Below are 24,803 nucleotides of genomic sequence, written 5' to 3'. Positions count from 1 at the left end.
AAGCTAGAATTTTATCTCTCAATGGGCAGAATGCACTGAATAGCATAAAGCTGACTGACAGCATTAAAGTTTCATAAAAGACGTTCAGACATTTGCTGGAATGCCTGGCCACAGAGCGAGCGGAGGCCAAGGCAGCCAATTACAGAGGAGAGGCAGGTTAAAATACAGATTGTGTGTCACAGTTAACATCGTCGGGAGATAGATCTCACAGCTGTTGTGAGACAGTGCTGACGGTATTCTCCAGTCTGCTCCGGAGGAAAATGGGGATAAATTATTGAAGAGTCTTCACAGATACTTGGGAGAAGAAGGATGGTCGAGCAGTTAGGTTGCCAGTCTGGGATTCTAGAAATCTGGGTTCTAGTCCCAGCTCTGCCGGTGACCTTGGGCAAATCATTTTGTCTCTCCATGCCTCAATTCCCTATCTGCAAAATGGGGATAATAGCACTGCTCTGCCTTACAGGGGTGTTGTGAGGACAAATATCACCCCATGGGCTCTTTACTGTAATATGAACCATGCAAGTATGGCTCACAGAGAGACAGCTATGTAGGTAGACAGATGGGATATCTCCTAGGAATGGAAAAAGGGTTTCAGAAAACCTGAACACTAACTTCAAAAGGGACACACCATAGACCACTGGCTAGGATATCAGACTGGGAGTCAGCACAAGCAGTTTCTTCTCCTAGATTTGCCACTGACTCCTTTGGGGCAAGTCACGGCCCCCTCTGTGCCTCAGGTTCCCCATCTCTAAAATGGGGGTAGTGAAACTTATCTGTCTCTAGGAGGTGTTTTGATCATTTTGGCTGAAAAATGCTAAGTATCTTCAATATTTCAAAAAATAATTAAAGTCCAAACATCAAGGTAAGGACCATATTTCCAATTGCCCTGTAGTGCAGATTCAGGGTTCTGGTTCTGAGTCCCAGCTCTTGAAGCAGAAAGTTGTTTCAAAACAGAAACTTACGAACTCAGGGCAAAAAATTTAAAAAAACAAAACTGAAATCCCTTCAACCGTCAGGGGAAAAGAGCAGCAAGGAACATATATGGAAATACTCTTCTCTCAATATACTGAATCTTCCTCATTAGTCACTTAGTGGGGCCACGTTCCCACAGCTCTGCACAATCAATGCCCAGCTGCTCCTTGTTCTTATGGAAACTAGCAAAGCAAATACACTGTACTGCTGCCATTGTGGAAGCTAGATGGAGTGGAACTGGTAATGCTATTGTAAACTAGGGATAGATGAAATGGCTCATATAAAATAGACAGCATCTGGACTTTCAGTTTTGACACTTACAAGTTTTCTCCACCCCCCTACACACACACTTCTGCCCATTGTTATTCTGGATTTTCTTGATTCTGGCCATCATACATACTGACTAAAGCCATACGGGATCAGGCCATAAAACTTGGAAGTGGACAAAGGATATGAACACCCCAAATTCTCAGGGCAGGGTTTGGATTCCTAGTGGTGATTCAGACCCAGCACTGTTAAGTGTTCAGAATCTACAACACAGCAAGGATTCTGTGCTCTCAGCCATGGGAAGAGAGGGAAGAATACGATTACAAAACTGCCTCTTGATTACAAAACAGCCAGTCCGATCCTTAATCCCCCCCTCCCGCACACTCTTTACGAATCCTCCCCTTGTGTGCTCCCAAAATTAGAATGCCGTTGAACATGTTCACATGACTATTCTTCTAAAAGTCAAAGGGCCGTGAGGACTTGGGTCTCCGAAAAGGCTCTCAGGCCCAAAGGATGCTCAGGAATGAGGCCCTGGAACAGCGAAGAGAAAGTCAAAATTTCCCCATCAATATTTTTTTACCTAAATGGAAATTTTCACACAGAGAAAATTCTGGCTTTGCAAAAAATTTTCATATTTTCATTGAAAGCAAAAACCGGAAAACTAAAATAATTTTCAGTTTTCAGCAACCAAAACCTGACTTTTTTGGCTTTATATTGACTTTTTTTTTTTAAATAAAAACCCAAACAAGATTCTAAGAAAATGTTCAGCAAAAAAATGAAACCAAATTTCTTTAAAATTGAATGGTTAAAAACAAGTAATTTCCTTCCCAGCTGTAGAGCAGAGCTATGTGAGACTTTATAACAGAGAGGGGCCCAAACCAAAGCCTTGATCTCAACTCCCCTGAGTTTTAGAGCACTTCAGATCTGAGCAGGAAACTTTGTGGCTCAGCCCCATCATTGAGGTAGGAGCCAGACAAGGCTCAGTGCTTTCATGTGGCCTTGATCCAGACCCCAGGATTTTCTGATAAGTGTCAGTTTTATTTTGGGGGCTCATAAAGGAAAGCAAGAATCCGAGAGCTGGCTCTGCAGTTCTTCCTCTTGAAATCCACCTCTCACCTGTTGCACCCAGTATGCAGCTGCAGCTCCCATCGCTGGCCAGTTGGTACAACTGATGCTGATATCTGTGTGCTGACCGCCGCCTCTTCAAGGAGCCCCACTCACCCTGTTCCCATGAGTGCTTTTGCTTGCCTCTCCTTCCCCACCTCACTGTTCCAGCTTTCCCACTGACAGCGCTCACCTGAGCCCTATTACTTCCCTTCCTACTGTCTCAGAGAAAATAAATCCAGGTTGGAAACCGTTAACCTATGACCAACCAAATATTCTGCTTACAACCAAGCAATATAACATTGGAAGAATCAGACACAAGTTACAGTCCTTAAGTCTCAGATGCACAAGCATACCTGTCCTGACCTCTTACCCCCATTCTTTGCAAGGCAGACAGCCATGGCAAGCTGCTCTTAGGCTTTAACTAGCAAATTACACAGACACCCAAAGGGAGAAGTGGGACCTTCAATGTGCTCAGATGAGTTCTGCGTGCAAGCGCTTGGTGTTAATTTCCTTTGAATCAGCCAATTAGCTCAACACCATTCAGCGCCATCATCAACACTTGGGCTATTACAAGGATCAGGAAACCTCAGCTGCCAGGAAAGCTGTCCAGCTTGATGCAACTGTGCCAAACAAGAGTGAGTAAGTCCAGTGCTCGGCCATTTGACTTTGATGTATTGTAAGAGGGTTCTTTTAAAAAAAAATTATATTCTTTGAAGGGTCAAGCCCTGTTCTCAATCTATCAGCTTTTGCATTGGTTCCACATTATGCAAGATGAATTCTCCCCTCCCTTATGGTGTTAGAGGTGAGCTACGTCATTTGGTTCTCAAACCCTAGTTGGCTCACAGGAATATCAGAGCAGACAGAAAATAAAAATATCTTAAGGCTCAATAGCTCCTTTCACCCAAGTGAAGCCCAAAGCACTGACTGCTTGTTACACATTGGGCCTAACTCTCTCTTCTACTCGCGTAAAGTAAGAGTCAAACCACTGAGGCCAATGGAGTTATACTGGTATAAGGCAGGTCTAAGATTGTAAACTCTTTGGGGCCAGGATTGTCTTTTTGTTCTGTGTTTGTGTAGTGCCTCGCACAGTGGAGTCCCGCTCCATGACTGGGGCTCCTAGGCATACAAATAATAAAAAGCAAGAGGAGAAACAGATCCACTCTAGACACACTTCCCACAATATCTACCCAGGAACCCTCATATACATACACAAGGATATCTTTTCCCCCCACGATTCAAGTGTCTCCATTCAGATACTCACAGTCACAGGTCTTATACAGGCAAAACCCTGGGTTTATCCTGTGACATGAATGTCATCTCTTCCTGATGGAACTCCTAAAAATGGATCAAATCTTTCATGGGAGCTCAGGGACGGGTAAGGGTCCTATTTCCATTTTCCTGATTGTGGCCTGGGGCCAGGAGGAAGGATGAGCGTCTCTCAAATTTTGCTGCTTGGCATAATCTCTCTAACTTTTAAACCAACAGAACAGGCCGTCTTGTCTTTTGCCCATATTGGACATAGCAGCAGTGAAAAGAGTGCTGAACTATTCAGTGCATCTGGAGCCAATTTATGCAGTTCTTAGCTATTAGCTATAAAATCCACTTAGGGCCAGCTCTGTTCCACCCATGCGAGATGCAGCAAAGGCTGCCGTGGTTGCCAGGAAAACTTAGACGTGTTTTTATTTGGGATACAGCATTCTGCATTCACACTGCCTGTCCACCAAACAGTGTTAGTCCCTCATTGATGTGCACCTCCCTGCTCATTAATACCTGACGAAACCATGCCCAGGGCGTGGCTTTCTTTCAGTTCACTGCAACACCCTGCATTCAAGAGCTCTCCCTCTCAGGATGACAACCCCCAAAGGACTAAACTGTCAAAGTCTTTTGGAGGAAAACAGCCACTAGTGAAGATATAACAACAAGCTACTCACTGACAGTAACCGTTTCATTGATCCTGAAGCTGCAGAGCACTCGATCGACATTCCGGGCGTGTCGGAAACCATTCCCTCTCACCACGACTTGGAACGACTCTGAAGCAAAGATGAAATGGATTATTTGCCTCACGTCAGTAATAACAGGGACCAGTTAGAGCTGGTCAGACAACATACATTTTCTTCCTGAAAGAAATGTCTAATGAAAAGTCCTGGGCCATGTCTACACTCCAAAATTAAGTCGACCTAATTTATGTCGGCATATAGCCGCCGCAGTAGTTACATCATTTGTGCATGTCTACACTTGGCTCCTTGTGTCAGCAGTGCATGTCCTCACCAGTAGTGCTTGCATCGATTGTACTGGCAGTGTGGAGCAATTTGGGACGGCTCCCAGAAGCCAGTATCAATTGATGTAAGCAGTGTAGCGTCTATGCTGACACTGCGTCGACCTCACTACATCAATCATGACTCTATGTCGCTCGGGGAGGGGGTGTTACTGAACTAGCGCAGAAAGGCATTTACATCATCGGGAGTCAAATTTAAGTGAAGACACTTCCACACTCAGGACAATGCAAGGCAGCCTACATCATCCTTACCCTGTAATGTAGGCCAGGCCTTGGTATGAAATTTTTAAGTCTAAAGTTCTCAGTTTTCCCCTGGCAAGTTTGAAATTGATTAAAAAAACAAAGATTTTCATTTTGAATTGACAGTTCAAAATGGAATGAAATTTTTTGTTCTGTTTCAACTTAACAAATTTGGGGTTTTTTAAACCCAAAACTTGAAATGAAACATTTTAAGTGGACTTGAAACAAACATTTTCATTTCAACATCTTCTGCAGGAAAAATCAAAAGTTTTCACCTGAGCTGACATTTCCCTGTGGAAAATTTGGTTTTGATGAAACCATATTTTTCAGAGGAAGGAAAATTTTCCATATGGCAAATTTTGACCATTTCCCTAGAAATCTGCAAAACTGTCCCAGTCTCCATGTGTCTGTCCCACACGCTACAGTACTAGCTTGCAAGATGGACACAAATGCTTAGCTAGACTGTGTCTAGTCCTGCACCGGTGGGGAAATCTAGCATGCTTGGATGGACATGCTAGTCACAATCCCAGCCCCAATGCTCCCCAAGGCCTTGCTGATGTTTTTCCTACTGCTGCATTATACCACCTGTTCAGCTCTACTGGTGGGTAGCTGCAAAAGGAGTGCTAGCTTAGACATTTTAAGCACCACCCGCATTTTAAGCCCCACGGTGAGCAGAGACCTGCTTTGACCACGCATGGTTGGATAATGTGGTTAAAGCACCAGCAGACTCCTGGATCCCTGGCTACAATCTTACTTCCAGTGTTGCTGCAACTGGAGCTGAACCAACAGTAGCAATGAGGAGAAAGACTGATGATATTCCAGCACCAAACAATATAACTGAGTCTGCACACAGAAGGGCTGCAACAAGGGTTACCCTTGTCCATACTCCCAGAAACCTTTTGGTGGAGTTAGGGAGTTCTGCAGCTCCATATGGCCCATGGCTATGGGCAGCAAAGGGGCAAACCTTCCCCTGGCTTGTAGCTGAGCGTGGCAAATGGCCAATGCTATTGTGATGGGTCCCGCGCTTTTCCTTGGTGTGGTGGGTCAGGGCACCACCCTGACCCCTAGTCTTGGGTTCCTCAAGTGTCCTGGCGGGGGAGAGAAGGGGAGCGGGGAAAGGACCCAGGTTCACCCCCTACTCTGGTCCCAGCCCCTTCGGCTTCACAGGCTTCTTGCCCTCTTTCCCCCTGGGCAGGGTTTCTCTCTGTTCTCTGTGCTGGGGGCGTCCCTCTGCTCTGCCTGGGCAGGGTCTCCCTTCCCTTGGTATTCTAATCCTCTGATCAACACCAGTTCACCTCTCCTTTCCTCCTTCTGTGTGACTGAAGCAGGGGGTTTTGTTAGGTCTGGGGCTAGGCCTTAATTGGCTCCAGGTACTCTAATTAACCTGTACTAACCTCTCCTTAGTCTACAGGAAATAAGGCTCTGATCATCCTGGGGTTTATATACCTCCCATTAATCATCTCCTGCTGCCCTCTGGCCCTGCTGTATCACATGAGGTAGAGAGGGATAGAACAATCTGTGCTCTGTATCCTTTGTGTGTCACAACTGAACAGGGCCATGTTGTATCATGACACAGAATCATAAAAGATTAGGGTTGGAAGAGACCTCAGGAGGTCATCTAGTCCAACCCCCTGCTCAAAGCAGGACCAACACCAACTAAATCATCCCAGCCAGGGCTTTGTCAAGCCTGACCTTAAAAACCGCTAAGGATGGAGATTCCACCACCTCCCTAGTTAACCCATTCCAGCGCTTCCCCACCCTCCTAGTGAAACAGTGTTTCCTAATATCCAAGCTAGACCTCCCCCACTGCAGCTTGAGACCATTGCTCCTTGTTCTGTCATCTGCCACTACTGAGAACAGCCGAGCTCCATCCTCATTGGAACCCCCCTTCAGGTAGTTGAAGGCTGCTATCAAATCCCCCCTCACTCTTCTCTTCTGCAGACTAAATAAGCCCAGTTCCCTCAGCCTCTCCTTGTAAGTCCTGTGCCCCAGCTCCCTGATAATTTTTGTTGCCCTCCGTTGGACTCTCTCCAATATGTCCACCCCTTTCTGTAGTGGGGGGCCCAAAACTGCACACAGTACTCCAGATGTGGCCTCACCAGTGCCGAATAGAGGGGAACAATCACTTCCCTTGATGTGTTGGCAATGCTTCTACTAATGCAGCCCAATATGCTGTTAGCCTTCTTGGCAACAAGGGCGCACTGCTGACTCATATCCAGCTTCTCATCCACTGTAATCCCCAGGTCCTTTCCTGCAGAACTGTGGCTTAGCCAGTCGGTTCCCAGCCCGTAGCGGTGCATGGGATTCTTCCGTCCTAAGTGCAGGACTCTGCACTTGTCCTTGATGGACCTCATTAGATTTTTTTTGGCCCAATCCTCCAATTTGTCTAGGTCACTCTGGACCCTATCCCTACCCTCCAGCGTATCTACCTCTCCCCCCAGTTTAGTGTCACCCGTGAACTTGCTGGGGGTGCAGTCCATCCCATCATTGAGATCATTAATGAAGATGTTGAACAAAACTGGCCCCAGGACAGACCCCTGGAGCACTCCGCTTGATACCGGCTGCCAACTAGACATGGAACCATTGATCACTACCTGTTGAGCCCAACGATCTAGCCAGCTTTCTATCCACCTTATAGTCCATTCATCCAGCCCATACTTCTTTAACTTGCTGTCAAGAATACTGTGGGAGACCATTTCAAAAGCTTTTCTAAAATCAAGATATATCATGTCCACCGCTTTCCCCATATCCACAGAGCCAGGTATCTCATCAGAGAAGGCAATCGGTCCCAGAACAAAACAAAATTATAACATGGGGGCAAGCCTCGGAGCCCCAGGCTGGAGAAAAATCAAATCAAGAGGAGTTTTGCAGCTGAGCTGACATCTGCAGTAATAATAGGGGGAGATTGTTACTCAGCTCCCACTGACACTTGTAAATCAGTCTCACCATGCATGCGGCTTTATCTACACTAGCATTTTTGTTGGCAAAACTTTTGTTGGTCAGAGGTGTGAAGAAACAACCCCCTGACCAAGATAAGATTCACTGACAAAAGCACCAGAGTGGACAGCCCTACATCAGGGGGAGACGCTCACCTGCTGAAATAGCTACCACCTTATCTAATTACCCTGAGGGACTCCTGCACTGTAGCTGTCAGAATAGCATATTTGCTCTGGAATCTGGGCTCTGTTCCAGGTCTCATTTTCTTATAGCCAGGAAGGGATCAGCTGCAAACAATCCCAGCACATCTATCCAAGCAGGCTGCCTTTTAATCCCATTTTGTATTGTCCAAGATCATTCAAGAAGAACAGGGGGAGCAGTGCTGAGCTCTGGAGGGTGGGGGATGTAAAATCCTTAGGAGCAATTATGGAAATCATATGGGATGGGATTCCAAGTACAGTAGAGTACAAAAACCTTTGTGATAATGTATCCAGTCTGGAACTGTAATTAACAGGCCCAGTGATGACTATCACATTTCTATATTTATGCAAAACCAAACAAGTATGGAGACTAACTTTTCAGAATGGTTTCAGAGTAACAGCAGTGTTAGTCTGTATTCACAAAAAGAAAAGGAGTACTTGTGGCACCTTAGAGACTAACATGGCCCAACTTGATTATCATACACATTGTAAGGAGAGTGATCACTTTAGATAAGCTATTACCAGCAGAAGAGTGGGGTGGGGGGAGAGAAAACCTTTTGTAGTGGTAAACACCCATTTTTTCATGCTTTGTGTGTATAAAAAGATCTTCTATACTTTCCACAGTATGCATCCGATGAAGTGAGCTGTAGCTCACGAAAGCTTATGCTCAAATAAATTGGTTAGTCTCTAAGGTGCCACAAGTACTCCTTTTCTTTTTTCAGAATGGGGCATCGCTGCTGCTAACTGACCAAGCCTAGGGTGGGAGTGAGGTGTGTGGTATTGGGGACTATGCCTTTAAGGGCTGGGCTTCCCAGACTGAATATCTGGGAGTGACACTGTGAAGCTCTTGTTAGGCACAGCCTGTTGGAAGCGGACACAGAATAAAGCAGAGCTCTTGCAAGCACTTTAAGTACTGCATGATCACTGAACACCACAAGGTACAGCACTCAAACCGCAGTGTTTGGAGCCAGAGTGCCAGCCTAAGGGTAATGTCTGCCCTGTCATCAGAGATGTGACTACAGCACATGTAGACATACCCGAGCTAGCTTTGGTAACTAGATTAAAACTAGCTCGAGTAACAAGAGCAGTGAAGCCAAGGCAGCATTGGCAGAGGCTCTGGAATATGTTCTCAGGCAGGCGGGGCTAGTCCTTGCAGCCGTCCATGCTGCCACAGCATCATTGCTATTGTTACGTGAGCGAGCTTTCATCTAACTACCTCGGGTTTGTCTCCTGAGGGCAGCGTCGACATATCCTAAATCATAATCCTCCAGGGTACCAGAGAGAGGACAGGAAGGTGTAGCCAGCCCTCCGCACAGTGATGCCATTCTAATACGTACAAGGTGTGGGGATCATGGCCCGATCTAGTCTAGACCCTTTCTGGGCCCCCACCTTGCATTCCCCAAGCCTGCAGCCAAATTACAGCCACGCTCTTCATAAGCGCACTAGGGGAAGAGTGCCCTCTCTCACACAGACCGTGAGCTATAGCTGCCATAATTCGTCCCTTTGTAATTCTCAGAGAAACTAATTCAATTAAGATTTATCTAACTCTTTGCATTTTTACTAGCTGTGAGCTTAAGCTTGAAATCCTCACTCCGGGGAAAACTCCCACTTCACTTTGAACTCAATACAGGTTTTGTCTGAACCCAGACTTTAGGATTTGGGCCCCATTTCACCCACCAAGCAGTAACGACTTGTTGCTCAAATTAGCATTGCTGGCACATTGTGTTATTATCGAATTGGTACCCAGCATGTGTTAAGAGGCATAACACTGCGGTCTTGGATGAGTAACCGTGCTCAGTAAAAAGTCCCTTGGCAGTTTTCAGGGTTAACATCACTCCCTCTGTGGCATCCTGGACAATTTCTAAGTTGAGTCATTACATAATGTCTTCCTATATTTTCCCTCTGCTGTTTCAGCTGGATACAGTATTCAGTCACATTAAGGCTGCTCCATTTGTAAATGGTTTCCCTGTGGCTAATAGATGTTACAAGCATGTTAGTGACATGATTTATAGATGTGGTGCTGTAGATCGTTCTAAGCACATAAAAGGTGTTGCAGATTATAAGCCATGAATATAAGTAACTAATGGACTCTATAACAATCTATTGCAATTGATGAACCAGTTAATAAATCATCTGTTAAGTATTTACTAACCCTTCATAAACTATGTATAAATGGAATAGAAAGTGAGACCTAGTACTCTTCTTCACTTCTTTCCCAAAACTTTTATACATTGTTACTATGCTCTGTCAAGGTTCCTGTTGTGTTCAGCCCAGATTCAATTGCATTTCAGTGGTGAATAGAGAGTTTCCTGTATATCATTTGAATAGCATTTTTAAAATTGCTCTGTAGTCCTTTTGGGTGAATGCGTCTCTGTAAATGCAAGAGGTCATTACTGATGCAGTCCAGATTTTCAGCAAGAATGCTTTAAATGGACAGAAGGGGGGGGGGACAAATAGAAAAATAATAAGCCTTGGACAAACTCACTCAGATCAACTAAGTCTCAGCATTAACTAATACCAAAAATGACAATAAGGATAACTGAATGTGAAAGTTATGGGCATTTTCTTTTCAGGACCTTGACTTTGCTATTAAAACACAATCATTTCTTTATTAAATTCAACTTATCATCAATTCATTGCTAGCAATGCAGATGCACGGTCACTCCAACAGTGGGAAACTCAAGAAAGATGAATCGAACAGATGCTTCTGAACTGAAAACACAAAGAACTAATTACAACTGGCTTTCAGAATTATGAAATGGAATTTTTTTTTTGGCAGAGTTCACCATTGAATCGTTGTGTTGCTCTGCACATTTTGGCTTTGGTCCTGGCCTCTCTATCTAAAGGACTGTTCTGCATTAAACAATTGGGATCCACTCTGCAAATTTAACAAAATTCATGGGAAGAAGCTGGATCTGGAATCATATGGAGAGTAGCTGGATGATGCTCAGAGCATCTCTCAAGCTCCAGTCTGAGGGGATTGGATTTTATATGGAGTGCAGTTGTAGCCATGTTGGTCCCATAATATTCAAGAGACAAGGCAGCAAGGTAATAACTTTTACTGGAGCAACTTCTGTTGGTGAGAGAGACAAACTTTTGAGTTTACTCGGAATGGTTCTTCAGGTCTGGGAAACTTACCCAGAGTGTCACAGCTGAATACAAGTTTGTACAGATTGGGGTTGGATTTTGCTGAACACAGAAATACTTCCCAGGGACTTTTAGTCCTCAAAGTAAATGGTATAACTGTATTAGAGTGAGCACTGGAAAAGGGATCAGCACAATTCAATGTCAGTCAAGCGTATGGTGTCTTAACTGGCCACTTAAAATCATTCTCAGGGGTTCCAGAAAATTTTTGTGCCACCTTTTGTTCAAGGCCCACCTCTGCTAGGGAGTTTTCACATTCACTGTAATGGGAGCAGGGTGAGACTAACTGAGTGCTTTGAAAAAAATCCCACTCTTGATTTATACTCTGACAATATATGAAGCGAGGCTAACCTAGAGGGGTTTGCTGCTTGCCAGCGTGTACTGTTTATAGTAAAGCAGAGTGTAAGAAATATTCACAATGAAGTCTGAAAACCTCCAAATCTGTCTCCTCACAAAGATGATCTGATTTTGCAGTCTGGCTTTGAAATTTCACAGCATTTTTCCGTAAAGGTTAGCACTGTTTGATGAAAAATAGGCTGCTTTGAGTTGCCATCGTTTAGATCAAAGTTAAGGTCATAGTTTAGATTAAAAAAAAGATTAGTTTTCAGAACTGAGCATGGTTGTTTTTAATTTCCTTAATTTTGAGTCAAAAAAAAATCTCATTTTGTGAAATTTCACAAAAGTAGCAAAATATTTTAGAAATTAACTCCAGTTAACTCAACTGTTCTGGGCTCCTTAGGGATCAGGGATGGGTGGACAGAGACAATTGCACTGGTAAACACGGAGGGCTGGTTTAAACTTACCTCCTGCACATATACTGGAAGGCTCCGCTGCAAGAATCTCTATGCATGATTTCTTCAAAATCTAGAAGCCAAGAAAGAAAGAAGAAATGTGATAAAATATCTTGGAGGATATTTTATGTAGGAACTCTACCTCCTTGAGCAACAGTAGCCAGGTCAATGGAAGCATTCTTCTGTCAACCTAGCCATGTCTACACCAGGGGGTAGGCCTGCATAGCTACAATGCTAAGGGTGTGCAATTTTTCACGCCCCTGAGTGACATAGCTTTATTGATCTAACTTTTAAGTTACGTTAAGGCATAACTCTTGACCCCAAGGGCCTTTGTTCTCATTTACCTTAATGCCCCTTCACACTGAAAACGACATCCATTTACACTGCCAGAATGGTGAAAATGAGAATCTAGCCCCCTAAGCCTACAGTCTAAGGCCTGAACTTCACTTAAAATTAGATTGACCTAGCTATGTTGCTCTGAGCTGTGAAAAATTTTGCACCCTGAGCCAACATAACCCCCTATGTAGAGGTGGATAGGTCGATGGAAGAATTCTTCCGTCAACCTAACTACCACCTCTCAGAGAAGTGGATTGACTACATTAACGGGAAAACCCCTTCTGTCCGTGCAAGACGTGATTGCACTACAGCGACACAGCTGCAGCACCGTAGCTGTGCCGTTGTCACAGATGTAGTGTAGACATACCCTCTGTCTAACAGCTTGTCCACATGCAGATTTGCACCAATTTAACTTAAGGATTGTTTTTAAACCAATGTGCCTGTGGGTGCTCTCATTTAAATTAGAAACGGTTTTAAGCTAAACTGAAATAAGTGCATCTACACAGGTTTGCACCAGTTTAACTAAACCGATACAAGTTTGAATGTAAACAGTCTCTGGGTATGTCTGCACTGCAATTAGACATCCGTAGACCACTGACGGTGGTTCGTGGGGCTGTTTATGTAATGTAGCTGTTGGGGCTTGGGCTGCAGGCCAAATGCTGGGACCCTCCCACCTTGCAGGGACCTAGAGCCTGCGCTCCACCTCAAGACCGAATGTCTATACTGCAATTAAACAGCCCCGGGAGCCTAAGTCAGCCGGCATGGGCCAGCTGTGAGTTTTTAACTGCAGTGTAGACATACCCCCTAAGGCCACAGGTTCAGTTTCAAGCTACGGATACCTTTGGAACGTTGGGCTGCGCGTATTGCCAGCCATTCACTCAGTTGGGAGTATTACTATTCAAATACCGTGTTAGAACTGATCCAGCTGTTCGTTGCCAATGACAGCCCTGATGCTGCATAGCCTGATACACACGCTTCGCTCTACGCACTGCGAGTAGTTCCACAATCTCATGTGTAAGTCTTTGCAGGATTCGGGGGCCTTAACAAGGAATTGTGACGGCTCAGCCCCATTCTGGGATGGGACATCGGAGAGGCAGCACATAAGCTGATCAAATTTTAGCCAGCTCTGAGAGGCCAGATTATGTTGGCCAAGCACCACAACTCTATCCAGCAGCAAAATTGTTTTCCCAACCTTAAACTGAAACATCTGTAAGAAACAAACTACAGCTAGTATGATAAATTACATTAAGATAATAGACAAGCCAGGATTTCACTGTAATTAAGGCTCTATGCGTCAGAAATACCTGCTTGCAAAAGGTGCAGATATAGTTATGGGTTTGTTTGAGATTGGTTGTTTTTTTTTTTTGGGAAGGGCTTATTAGTCACTCAGAAGCAGTGATGCCAAAGTCTTCTGGGATACCAGGGACCGAAGAGAACCAGGTCCTTCTGAGCTGCTGACAGATTGACAGTGCATGGGGAAAAGGAGAAGCTTTGGAGGAACAACAAGGCCAGTCAGATAGAACTGCAAGGGAGAAACAAATCGAGAAAGAGAGAGAAGCAGCAGTTATACAGTCGAGAGTACAATCGACAAGCAAAAAAAGGCTCTGAAAGCAGAATCAGAGAAAGATGAATACTGAAGATTAGAGGTGGGTAGGTGTTGTAATATGCCGCCTGCCAGATACCACCCGGGTGCTGTCTAGCCATTCCTAAAACCAGATTCTGGTACTAGCTTACTCCACAAGTGGCCCCACTGACCATTCATGCAGGGGAGGTAATACAGCTAGTTGACATTTTTCCAAGGAAAAAATATTCTTTTCATTGACAAATGGCTCTGTTTCAAAAATGGAAACTTTTCACACACTTTTGTCTATTCTTCTTAAAGTTTTACCTCTTTTCAACGGAACCCCAAACCAAAAATCTTTTGGTTTTCAATTTTTCCTTTCCCTACACCTCCTTTTCAGCAGTAAAATGGAAACATGGAGGACAAAGGGAAAAGGTGAAAAAGGAAGGGGAGGGCAGCAAACCTTATAACTTGATCAACACTTTTGCAACAAAATTCAAATTAAAAACAATAGAATTACTTCCTTTTGAAACCAGCCTTATTTCTGTATTATTTTGTACTCTGTAATACAAAAAAATTCATATTTTTTCCACCTCTGAGCTGGCCTTTAGGGCTTAATAGAATACCTATGATAATATTTGTTTGTATTTATTTAGATTTTAAAATAATAATTAAAAAAAAGGATCCATAACTCTAAGTACCCTAACATCATTAATAAACACAATGAAGTCCCAGTAGCATTAAGTAATCATTCCAACAGTCCCCACCTTTCATCATTATGAGAAGCAATAGTATCAAAGGACTTCACATACAGGTAAGATATGCCCTAGTAGACTTCATGAAGTCTGCTGCTTTCCTCCCTTCCAGGGTGGTGGAAGGCTCTTGCTTGGATTGCATGTACACTGCTGGAGGGATTAGGCAACCTGGCTCAAGCAAGCCAATGAAATAGTGTAGGACAGCATTCAGTCAGTTGCCAGGCAGAGGACCAGTATAAATCACTCCTGCAGTGTGCTCAGTACAACTGACCTAGTGCTGAATCCTAGTCATGACAAATCTAGCCTCGTGTTTGAGTGGCAAACCCCATCACTCCAGTCCTGGCTCATTCAGTAATGTCTTGCTGTGTGGCCTTTGGGTGCGTTGCCGGGACCCCAGTTTAGGGAAGCCCATGCTTAAGTCCATCCCTCCTCAGGGGGAAAAAAAAAAGTGTTTACATCCCATTGACTTCAATGGCATGTGATTGGAGATAAACACATGCTTAAGTGCTCTCCTGAATAAGGAATCTTAGCCTCAACTACCTCAGTTTCCCCATGTATTCCAGGGGGATAATAAGCATGTCCCTATCTCACAGGGGTTAGTTAGTTAATGTTTGTAAAGAACTTTGAAAATATAAATATTGTATAATGTGTTCTCACAGTAGATTGATATTTAAGTATTTTTCATGGCTTGCTCATACCACAGGATAGAATACCCTTTAAGAGAGGCGGGCTTAGCCCTACCTGTGACTAACCCACAGCCTCCCGGGTGAGGGGTCTGAGGCCAGGGATCAGGGGATAGCCTGTAGGTCACCTGGTCCATAGATCAAGGCCAACAAACAGCTCAGTTGGGAGGGAGATCTGTAGGAGACCCTGGGTCAGGGGAAAAGGAACTGGTTGACTTGCATTGGACTGTTTTGTTTTGAGAAATAAACCCATCCCTGAAGAAAGGGACCGAAACTCAGATGCTGTTGGGAGCTTTATTTGATGCACTGGCTGGTGAGCTGGCCCACCAGTTTATACCTAGGCTTCTTTGGCACAGCAGCTGGAGGACATTTTCTATTAACGGGGGTTTTATTGAATTTAAGCTTTTTAATGAGCAAACAGGATGTGGAAGTTTAGAGGAGGGCTAGTGCATATGTCTGTTAGTGTGAATGACCTGTAGTCTGAGTCTAGGTACTGATTACCCAAGTTTTGGTGAATCATTGAAAAACAAAGTCTGTTGCCAATTACAAAACAGCAATTTAATTCTATTTACACAGTACTTCCTTTCCAGCATCGCTAGCATTTGGTACATCAAAAAACAACATGCTTCAGAGATGATTTGGGGGAAGAGGGAAGAAGTGTCAGATGTGACCACACATCATGCTGAAAAGCAATTTTAAACATTAAACATGTCATAATGCACAATGTACACACGTGGTCCAAATTTTCAAACTGGATTCTAAATTATGCACACCCTAAGTTTTACAAGTTCAGAACACGTGTGTTGCAAACTAGGTAACTGTCTCTCACTATCCTTATGTGCATGCTCATCTGACTTGTACATGATGGTGGACACATGTACAAGAAACATTTGCATGTATAGTTTGAGAGGCCCATTTGAAAAGCTGGCCATAAAAGCACATGATGATCTCAAGAAAAGATAATGGTGCATCTTAGATTTGGCAAAGGACAAACAATTTGGCTTTTCGGATGCACATGCAAGATTCTCACTGAACTCAGTGGATTCTGGGATAAGATTTGTCCTTTTGGTATATCCTTTTTCCTTTCGGAGCTCAGATACCTGTGTAACATACAGCACTTGGAGAGTTTAATTTTCCGTCTTAAAACTTTCTATGGCAAATGTATATGCAACACTGACAGAACAAATTTAAGAGAGGAGATATGAAGAGAGATTAGGAATGCAGTAGAGACCAGTAAATCCTATATGGGCATAAAGGTGAAATGTAATGAACAAGCAGGGTGTTAAGTTAAAGAGGAGAGAGAAATTATGCAAGGGTACCAATCAATAGGAATATAGATGATTGGATGCTCTTCTAGATACAATGAAAGATTAAAAGAAGTCTAATATAATTCTGCCTCTAGTTCCTTTTTTTACAGCTGCCTTCTTAACCTCACATACAGAATTTGTACAGTCATGTGTGGTTAGTATCTTGTTTTCATTTTTGGTTTTCGAGATACAATCTTTTCCATGTCTGAAATGAGTTTTCAGCTGCAGCAAACGGCAAAGACCTGGGAGCATTCCTGCTTCTGAATCATAGCTGTGTTACTAAACTGTTTAGGTTACAGGCTATAAGGGAGATGACAAAGGTATCATATCCTAACTTTCATGATGTTCTATATTTCACAGCCTGGAGCACTCCTCATACCAGACAAAGAAGTCCTGAGCAGTTGATGAATTTGAGCTTCAAGTTTTCACTCTAGGTCTTGCTCCGTTTGCTTTAAATTGACAAGTTACGATCTGCAGAAATTCCCATGGAAACCACAGTAACAAAAAAAAGCTATAAAATACTTTGTTCCTCTGAGTTGTTGTCCCGCTCGTAGGGATCAGGTGTCTGCCTTATTTTCCTTACTCCTTAAAAAGCTCAAATTCCCCATTACACGGGCTTTTCCAGTTGTAGTTTTATCAGTGATTGTCTGACAATAGGAGTGAGAAAGCAATTAGTTCTCTAAATAACAATATTTCATCCTAATTTGAGAGACACTAGAAAGCCTGTACAAGCCCAATCCTGCAAGCTGCTGAGCACCTTTGGCTCCCTTTGACTTCACTGGCAAGTGAGGATAGGTCTCATGGCTGAACCCTGTTCTACATTCCAGAGTTAGGTCGATGTAAGGCAGCTTATGTAGACCTATCTCTGTAAGCATCTACATGAAAATGTAGCTCCCTCCAGTGTGACTTGCCCACTACACCGACTTAATAACTCCACCTCCGTGAGAGGCGTAGTGCTAAGGTCGATGTAGTTAGGTTGACACTGTGTCAGTGTCGACATTGCGTTGCTTACATTAACTGTTCCTGCTTTTCAGAAGCTGTCCCACAATGCCCTACACTGATACTTAATCAGTGCAAGTGCTCCTGGTGGGGACGCATACCACTGACACATGGAGCATAGTGTGGACACGCAAAAGCGATTTAATTCCTGAGGTGGCTGGACGTGGACGTAATTTAGGTCGACTTAATTTTGCAGTGCAGACTTGCCCGGAGCTTATACTGAGGGCTGGTCTACGCTGAAAGCTTACACCAGCATAGCTACATCTCTCAGGGGCGTGAAAAATCCACACCCCTGAGAGATGTACTTAAGCTGACCTAACCCCCTGTGTAGACAACGCTAGGTCAACGGAAGAATTCTTCCATAGCCTACCTACCACCTGTCAGGGAAGTGGATTAACTACAGGGACGGGAGAACCTCTCCTGTTGCTGTAGCGAGTATCTACTCTGAAGCACTACATGTATTTAAATACAGGTTTCAGAGTAGCAGCCGTGTTAGTCTGTATTCGCAAAAAGAAAAGGAGGATTTGTAGCACCTTAGAGACTAACCAATTTATTTGAGCATAAGCTTTCGGGAGCTACAGCTCACTTCATTGGATGCAAACTGTGGAAAATACAGAAGATGTTCTTATACATACAAACCATGAAAAAATGGGTGTTTACCACTACAAAAGGTTTTCTCTCCCCCCAGCCCACTCTCCTGCTGGTAATAGCTTATCTGAAGTGATCACTCTCCTTACAATGTGTATGATAATCAAGTTGGGCCATTTCCAGCACAAATCCAGGTTTTCTCCCCACACCCCCCTCCCCACACACCCCCCCTCCAAACCCACTCTCCTGTTGGTAATAGCTTTTCTAAAGTGATCACTCTCCTTACAATGTGTATGATAATCAAGGTGGGCCATTTCCAGCACAAATCCAGGTTTTCTCCCTCCCCTTTTTTTCCCCCCACACACAAACCCACTCTCCTGTTGGTAATAAATAGTATCTCTCTGAATTTGCAGCATATATCAAACAGATCCCAAAGCGCAGCCTGAATAGCTGGGCTGTGCACTGGGGAGCAATGCAGGAGACAGGTCAATCATCTTCTCCAATAACCTTCACTGGGCAGTAGCAGAGACCTCTTCACAGATCCTACCACAGCCTCCGGGCTGCATGAACTCCCATGCATGGCTCCTGCAGGCTGCCTCCGGGGAGGACAAAGGCAGGTGTATCCATGTGTTTGCCTCTGCTTCACAATATATAGACTGTCATCCCCAGAGAATGTCACCCTCCCAAATCCTGGCCCTGCCACCCCAGAGACAGGGACCTTGCTAGTTCCACTGCATCTGGGGATCTGTGTGTGTGCGGAGGAAAGGGAAAGGTCTCTCCGCACTGCAGAAAGGAGCATGTATGCAGAGCTCTTAGGAGGGACTCTCTGTAAACTCCCCCTCTCAGCGATACTTCCAGGGCAGAACAAATCCCTTGGTCAGTGATACATATAGGTGAAGGGGTTGTCACACTACGTCCCACATTCTTAATAGAAAAAAGAAAAGGAGTACTTGTGGCACCTTAGAGACTAACAAATTTATTTGAGCATAAGCTTTCGTGAGCTACAGCTCACTTCATCGGATGCAAGTGAGCTGTAGCTCACGAAAGCTTATGCTCAAATAAATTCGTTAGTCTCTAAGGTGCCACAAGTCCTCCTTTTCTTTTTGCGAATACAGACTAACATGGCTGTTACTCTGAAACCATTCTTAATAGAGATATTGTTATGATGTGAATATGGCATAACTAAGATGTGTTTTGTACAAGATGGGTCATGTGAGGTATCATTGGAAAGGTGATGATTTACTGAATATGATTATCCAATTTGTATGCATGTATCATTTCTGTATCTGAAGTTACGAATATTGACTATGTAACTACTGCAAGTGGGTTTACACCTGGGGAATGCCCACCAGGGGGAATGCAGTCAGCCTGGATGGGCCATTAGGGAGAACAATAGGACTTTGAAGATGATAATCTCCCACCTTCCTGAGAACTTCCTGGGATGCTGCAAACAAACTTTGACTCCTGGCTGTTTTGACACTGCAGGGTCATCTGATCATGTCACCTGATACTGGACTCCATCTTGGATTATTAGTATTTTTCCACTAATAGGGGTGGGGATCAAACTGGGAAACAAAGGATTTCTGCCTCATGTAAATCCTATTTAAGGCAGGGAAGTGAGTTAATCAGGGCTCATTCTTCACCAAATCCCCAACCCGGATGACTGCTGGAAACATCTAAGAAACAAAGAGAAAGGGGGGGGAGAAGGACTGAGCCCAGGCTGGAAAAGGGGTCTGGCCTGTGAAAGAAATGCCTAAAACATTTAGGGTGAGAAATTAGTACATGTAACCAGTCTCTTTAATGTATTAAGCTTAGTTTGTGTGTTTGTTGTATTTGTTCAGTAATCTACTGTGATCTGTTTGCTATCCCTTATAATCACTTAAAATCTATCTTTTGTAGATAATAAACTTATTTTGTTTTCTCAAAACTCAGTTTGCGGAATCCATAACTGGGGGGTGGAGGGGCAAAAAGTTGTGCATATCTTCCTCCACACTGAGGGAAGGAGAGGGATTTTTATGAGCTTACGCTGTACAGTTTTCTGTGCAGCACAAGACAAGACAATTCCCTAGCTGAGCCTTCCCATGCAGAGCTGATTTCAGTGTCTGTGTCTTTCTGCAGCGGGGTGTGTCCCCACCTGTGTGCACTGGAGGAGGCCTGAGGGCCTGGCTCAGCAGGACAACGTAAGGGAGCCCTGACTGGTGAAACAGACAGGCTCAGTGGTACCCCTGTACATCAGGTGGCACCCCGGAGTGGGGGGTAACCCGTCACGGAGTGAAAGGTCATTCACGCAGCCCAAAGCTTCGCCTGAGATTTGAACAAACCCAGAAACCCACTTCTGAGGTTTGAAAATAAAAAATTCTGATGTGTTCCCCTGCCCCCCAGCCACATAGTTTTTCATTTGTCAATCTCTGTTGTTCAGAAGTGGTCCTGAACCAGTGCCCATGCACAGTGCATGGTCTCACTGCCGGGCTGCCAGAGATGCACCGTTTCAGCCATGAGCAAAGCCAAGTTTCAGCCCACCACGGGAGCCTTGTTTGCTTGCTTTACACTGAAGTGTTCTGTTCTGCAAAGGAAAAGCCTTTACGTTCTACACTGCAATAAGAACCCAAAGGTAGTCTTAAACTACCTGTCTTCTCATGTCTTCTTCATGCTTTGTAGTCATGTTTCAGCTCCTTCAGCTTGAACCTTTCCAGGTTCTCCACCTTCCATGCTGCTGCTGTTCTGGTGATGCCCCCATTAAAAGTGATGAATAATCAGGGCATTCGGTAGCATTTGGGGCGCATTCTGGCTATACAGTAGGACTCACCGGAAAGCATAATCACCTGGCAGGAAACTTCCCATGGTTTTGCAGATAGACCATCATTGTCTATTCACAGTCCCACCCAAACTTCCTGCAGCAGTTATACTTTCTGGTGTAGCTGGTAAATGGCGCAGCACTTAACTGAATTAGCTCAGAATTAGGCTCCCGAGACCGAAATCTTATGTTTTATCATATACAGCCACAGAGAGAATGTCAGAGAGCCACCTCTGGATTTCATTAAAGACAGCTGCAAAGAGAATGCCAGGCTGAGAACCAAGATTTTAAGAAGACAGCCAACACCTGATCATCCAAGAGAAAATTTGGGGAAAGCAGCTCCTGTTTGCAAAATGTCAGGAAACCAGTAATATGGGATCACCTTCCTTCAGCAAGAAAAAGAGCTGGGGAACCAGAGCTTGTCTTGGAAAGAATAGTTTTTGCTTGATACCACGTGGTCAGGCTAGCATGTAACTACTGTAAAAAACAGAAATCCTAGATCCCTTTTCTGAAGCTGACTTTCCTTGCTCTGGGGTTTTATCAACAACAACAACAACAAAACATACCAAATGGCCAGCACAGAGACACACATTTAAAAGGATTCCCCATCCGGCACCATAGCCCTGGGAAACTCAATCCGTTATAATAGCTATGTGTGGCAAGTGAGCAAAGGAAAACTATTTTAAAAAATCCCCAAATAGATCCTTTCCTAGAGAACATTCGGAATAATTTTACATTTTTTTTTTAATTAATGGTCCAGACAGTCCCTCATGTGCTGCTTTCCCTGCTCTGCCCAGGGAGGCTTTGGAAATGTATTGAGTCAGACAGGATTACTCAGAACCACTGGAGTCAGGGATGGAAGGGCCCTACAGGTCTCAATCCTATTCCCATTGAAGTTAATGGGGATATATGCATGAGTGAAGCAAGCGTAGCTGGGATGTGTATATTAGTCCTGGGACCTGTATGCTAGTCCGTGGTTTGCATTACCATTTTCTACAACTCTCTTTGGATCCTGATGCTGCTGCCAGGGAAGCACATGGCAAAACTCCGATTGAACAGGATGGGGGCTGTCGACTCTAGAGTGTCACCAACTCTGAGAGGAGGTTAGTTTGGTTTTTGGTTTAGTGCTGGTGGCCTGTGATATACAGAAGGTCAGATTAGAAGATCTGGTGGTCCCGTCTGGCCTTAAACTCTATAATTCTATGAATTCCCCAACTGCTTCCTATCGCTGCAGCTGACACGTGGGAAATTCAGGCAGCTGAATAACTCTAGAGGAGAAATATAGCCAAGCAGAGAAACGGCCTGTTTGCAGGGACGCCCAACCCATGAACAACTCAGTGAGAATGGCTGGCTTTTTAGGACTTCAGGCAAGCTAGGAATATCTGTCTCCTATTTCCCCATCATCTTCATGCTCTGCTTTCTTTAATGAAGAGGGACAATGATTTCTAGTGTTTTTGTCCTGTCTAGATTTAAGTCTAGCATCTATGCAGTATCACTGTACAGTCCTGTACCATGGTGGGGGCGGGAAATACCACAGAGAACCAAAACTCAGAGCAGCGGAGTATATCTGCCAACAAAGGAAGGACACAACAAGCAGCAGGAGGAAAAGCAGAATGGAGCCCCTCTTTGTTTCAGGAAGCAATGTGTTTCAGTGGTTAGGCCAGGGGACTGGGATCCTGGATTCTACTCACAGCTCTGCCACTGACCCACTGTGACACTTAATCCTCTCACTGCCTCAGTTTCCTCCATGTGTAAAATGGAAATACCAGCACTTGCTGTACTTACAACTACTCATGGGAATGAGTAATTTTTGTACAGGATGGGGAGACTAGAGCTGGGCAAAATGTTCTGACGTTTGAAATTTCAGTTACTTTGTTTTTGGGGATTCAGAGGGAAGGAAAAAATCAGGAAAAATTTTCATGATTCCTCCCCCCCGAACCTTTTTTTAAAACCAGATCAGATGAGAAAGTACCAGATACTTCCAACGTGGTAATATTAGAATCAGATTTGTCCTCCAGCTAAAGCAGAGAAAGCTTTAAAAAGCAATACAGTGACAATAACCTGTCACTTAGAGTATGATAGACAGGTTCCCCCAGCCACCGCACACATGCATACACGTCCGCACACATACAGCCAAGATTAATACTCACAGAATCTATGATCCCCTGCAGGGCTTCAAAGCCGTCATTCACTGGGAAGACATGATCCTTGCTGTCAGCAATTCGAGCCAGCTGACAGAACAGCAAAAAATAGAAAAACCAACAATGGTATAAATTAGCCAGCTGTCAGCAAATTAAAAGGAGTTCTTCAAATGCATCCATTTGCAAATAAAAATCAATACTCAGTGGAGTGTGAATTGCTAATATGCTGTAACTCTTTGGAACTTAGCTCACAGTTAATACCATGGGCCTGGTTCGTTTTAAGGGACCTATGCTGGGAGTCAGAAAAGGTTTCCTGAAGCTGGCAGGTGAGAAGCAGAGGCCACATGCCCAAGGGTGAATGATCACAGAGCCAGCAGCAATAGGAAAATGGGTAGGTAGTGGGAGGCAGTGGGTCTGTGTGAGGAGGGGGGAAAACAAAGAACAGGTGGCAGATGGGCATTTTGTGGTCCCCTTTGGCTGGAAAGAGAGAGGCCAGAAATGCCACACCAGAGGAGGTGAAAGACAAGTTTATTTGCCTTTGGAGTGCTAGGGGTTAAGGAGAATGGTGAGCACAGCTCAGGAAGAATGAGCTCTCCATGCAGCAGCTGGAGCAGAATCAAGTTTTATTGCTGCGACGGGGACACTGGTTTTAATAATTCTCTCGAACAGCAGGGGTAACATCACCGAGCGGCTTGGGGCTCAGCCTCCCCTGAAGCTTTACAAATTGGAGGCAGAGAACTAGCCACACATTCATCTCTAAGCCTCACAAGCCTCACGCCCCATCACCCCTGTCAATCAGTTCTATGTATAATAAGAATTAAAATAAACACGTATAGACGACTCTTAAAACAAACACACACACCCTCCAGGTTTGCACCCATAGGGAAAAGCCCAGGCTATTGAGTCCCCTCTTCTATGAAGCAATGTAATTAAATTGCTTCAGGATCATAAACCAAGACATAGCAATGACAGTCAATGGGTGGATTTATAGTTTCCTGAATTCATTCTCTATGGTCTTTCTGCTGGAAGCTTCTGGGGTTTCGAACAACAGTGGGGCTTTATCATCGAACTTGAGTTAACCTCTCCAATGCCTTGATGACTTCAGGCTGTGCCCGTCTCGATGGTCAGTCCTCTCTCCTCTCTTTGCCTTTGCATAAGGCTTGTCTATATTGGAGATTTTTGCATCCAGGGTAAATGCACCAGTGCAAATCTCTAATATGGATGTGCTTCACTAATGTAAAAAGTGTCATGTACCACTGCAGGTCTACCCCGGTTACAAACCAGGGAAAGCTGTGAGCTATCTGCACTAGGGGTCTGCCATGGGGAAGTTATCATGGCAAAACTACTCTAGTGCAAAAATCCTCAGTGTTGACAAGACCATAGAGCGGGAATCTAATTTCTCGCCACCTCCACAAATACTCTTATTTTCTTGCCTCATCTTACATTAGGGATGGAACGTGAACGACAGCCCTGCACCCAAATACAACCACAACCACAAGCTTCATTGCAGACCAGGCCTATCTCTGGATCTTGCTGGCTGTTTTTAGAGCTCTGCAATATTCAGGGAATTTGGTTCCCAGGAGTTAGTAGAAAGCTTTTCTTTGTGTTTCCTTTGGGCAGGGGTGACATGGGGTTTAATCTGCCTCGAGGGGAACCTCATTTGAGGTTCAAATGAAAAGCCGAAGACTCAGACTTGAAACCAGTAATAA

The 24,803-nt window shown here is 44.3% G+C and overlaps 1 protein-coding gene across 6 annotated transcripts in view; it reads right to left on the bottom strand.

Annotated features, from left to right (window-relative positions):
• ANTXR1 (ANTXR cell adhesion molecule 1) overlaps nucleotides 1–24,803 on the bottom strand; it is a 223,681-nt gene that overhangs the window by 169,139 nt on the left and 29,739 nt on the right. For all 6 annotated transcript variants that reach the window (XR_006287538.1, XM_043536340.1, XM_007065475.4 and 3 more), the window contains exons 8-10: nucleotides 23,104–23,184; nucleotides 11,943–12,003; nucleotides 4,275–4,373 (exon numbers count right to left, since the gene is read on the bottom strand). Coding sequence is in view for 5 of the 6 variants with exons in the window: in XM_043536340.1 (XP_043392275.1) it covers nucleotides 4,275–4,373; nucleotides 11,943–12,003; nucleotides 23,104–23,184 (241 nt within the window). In the remaining variant the exon portion in view is untranslated. The remainder of the gene's footprint in view (nucleotides 1–4,274; nucleotides 4,374–11,942; nucleotides 12,004–23,103; nucleotides 23,185–24,803) is intronic.

This window comes from Chelonia mydas, chromosome 26 (assembly GCF_015237465.2).
Source record: "Chelonia mydas isolate rCheMyd1 chromosome 26, rCheMyd1.pri.v2, whole genome shotgun sequence".
NCBI classification, from domain to species: domain Eukaryota; kingdom Metazoa; phylum Chordata; order Testudines; family Cheloniidae; genus Chelonia; species Chelonia mydas.
The sequence above is the reverse complement of the archived record's forward strand: the minus strand, read 5'-3'. Positions and strand labels throughout refer to the sequence as shown.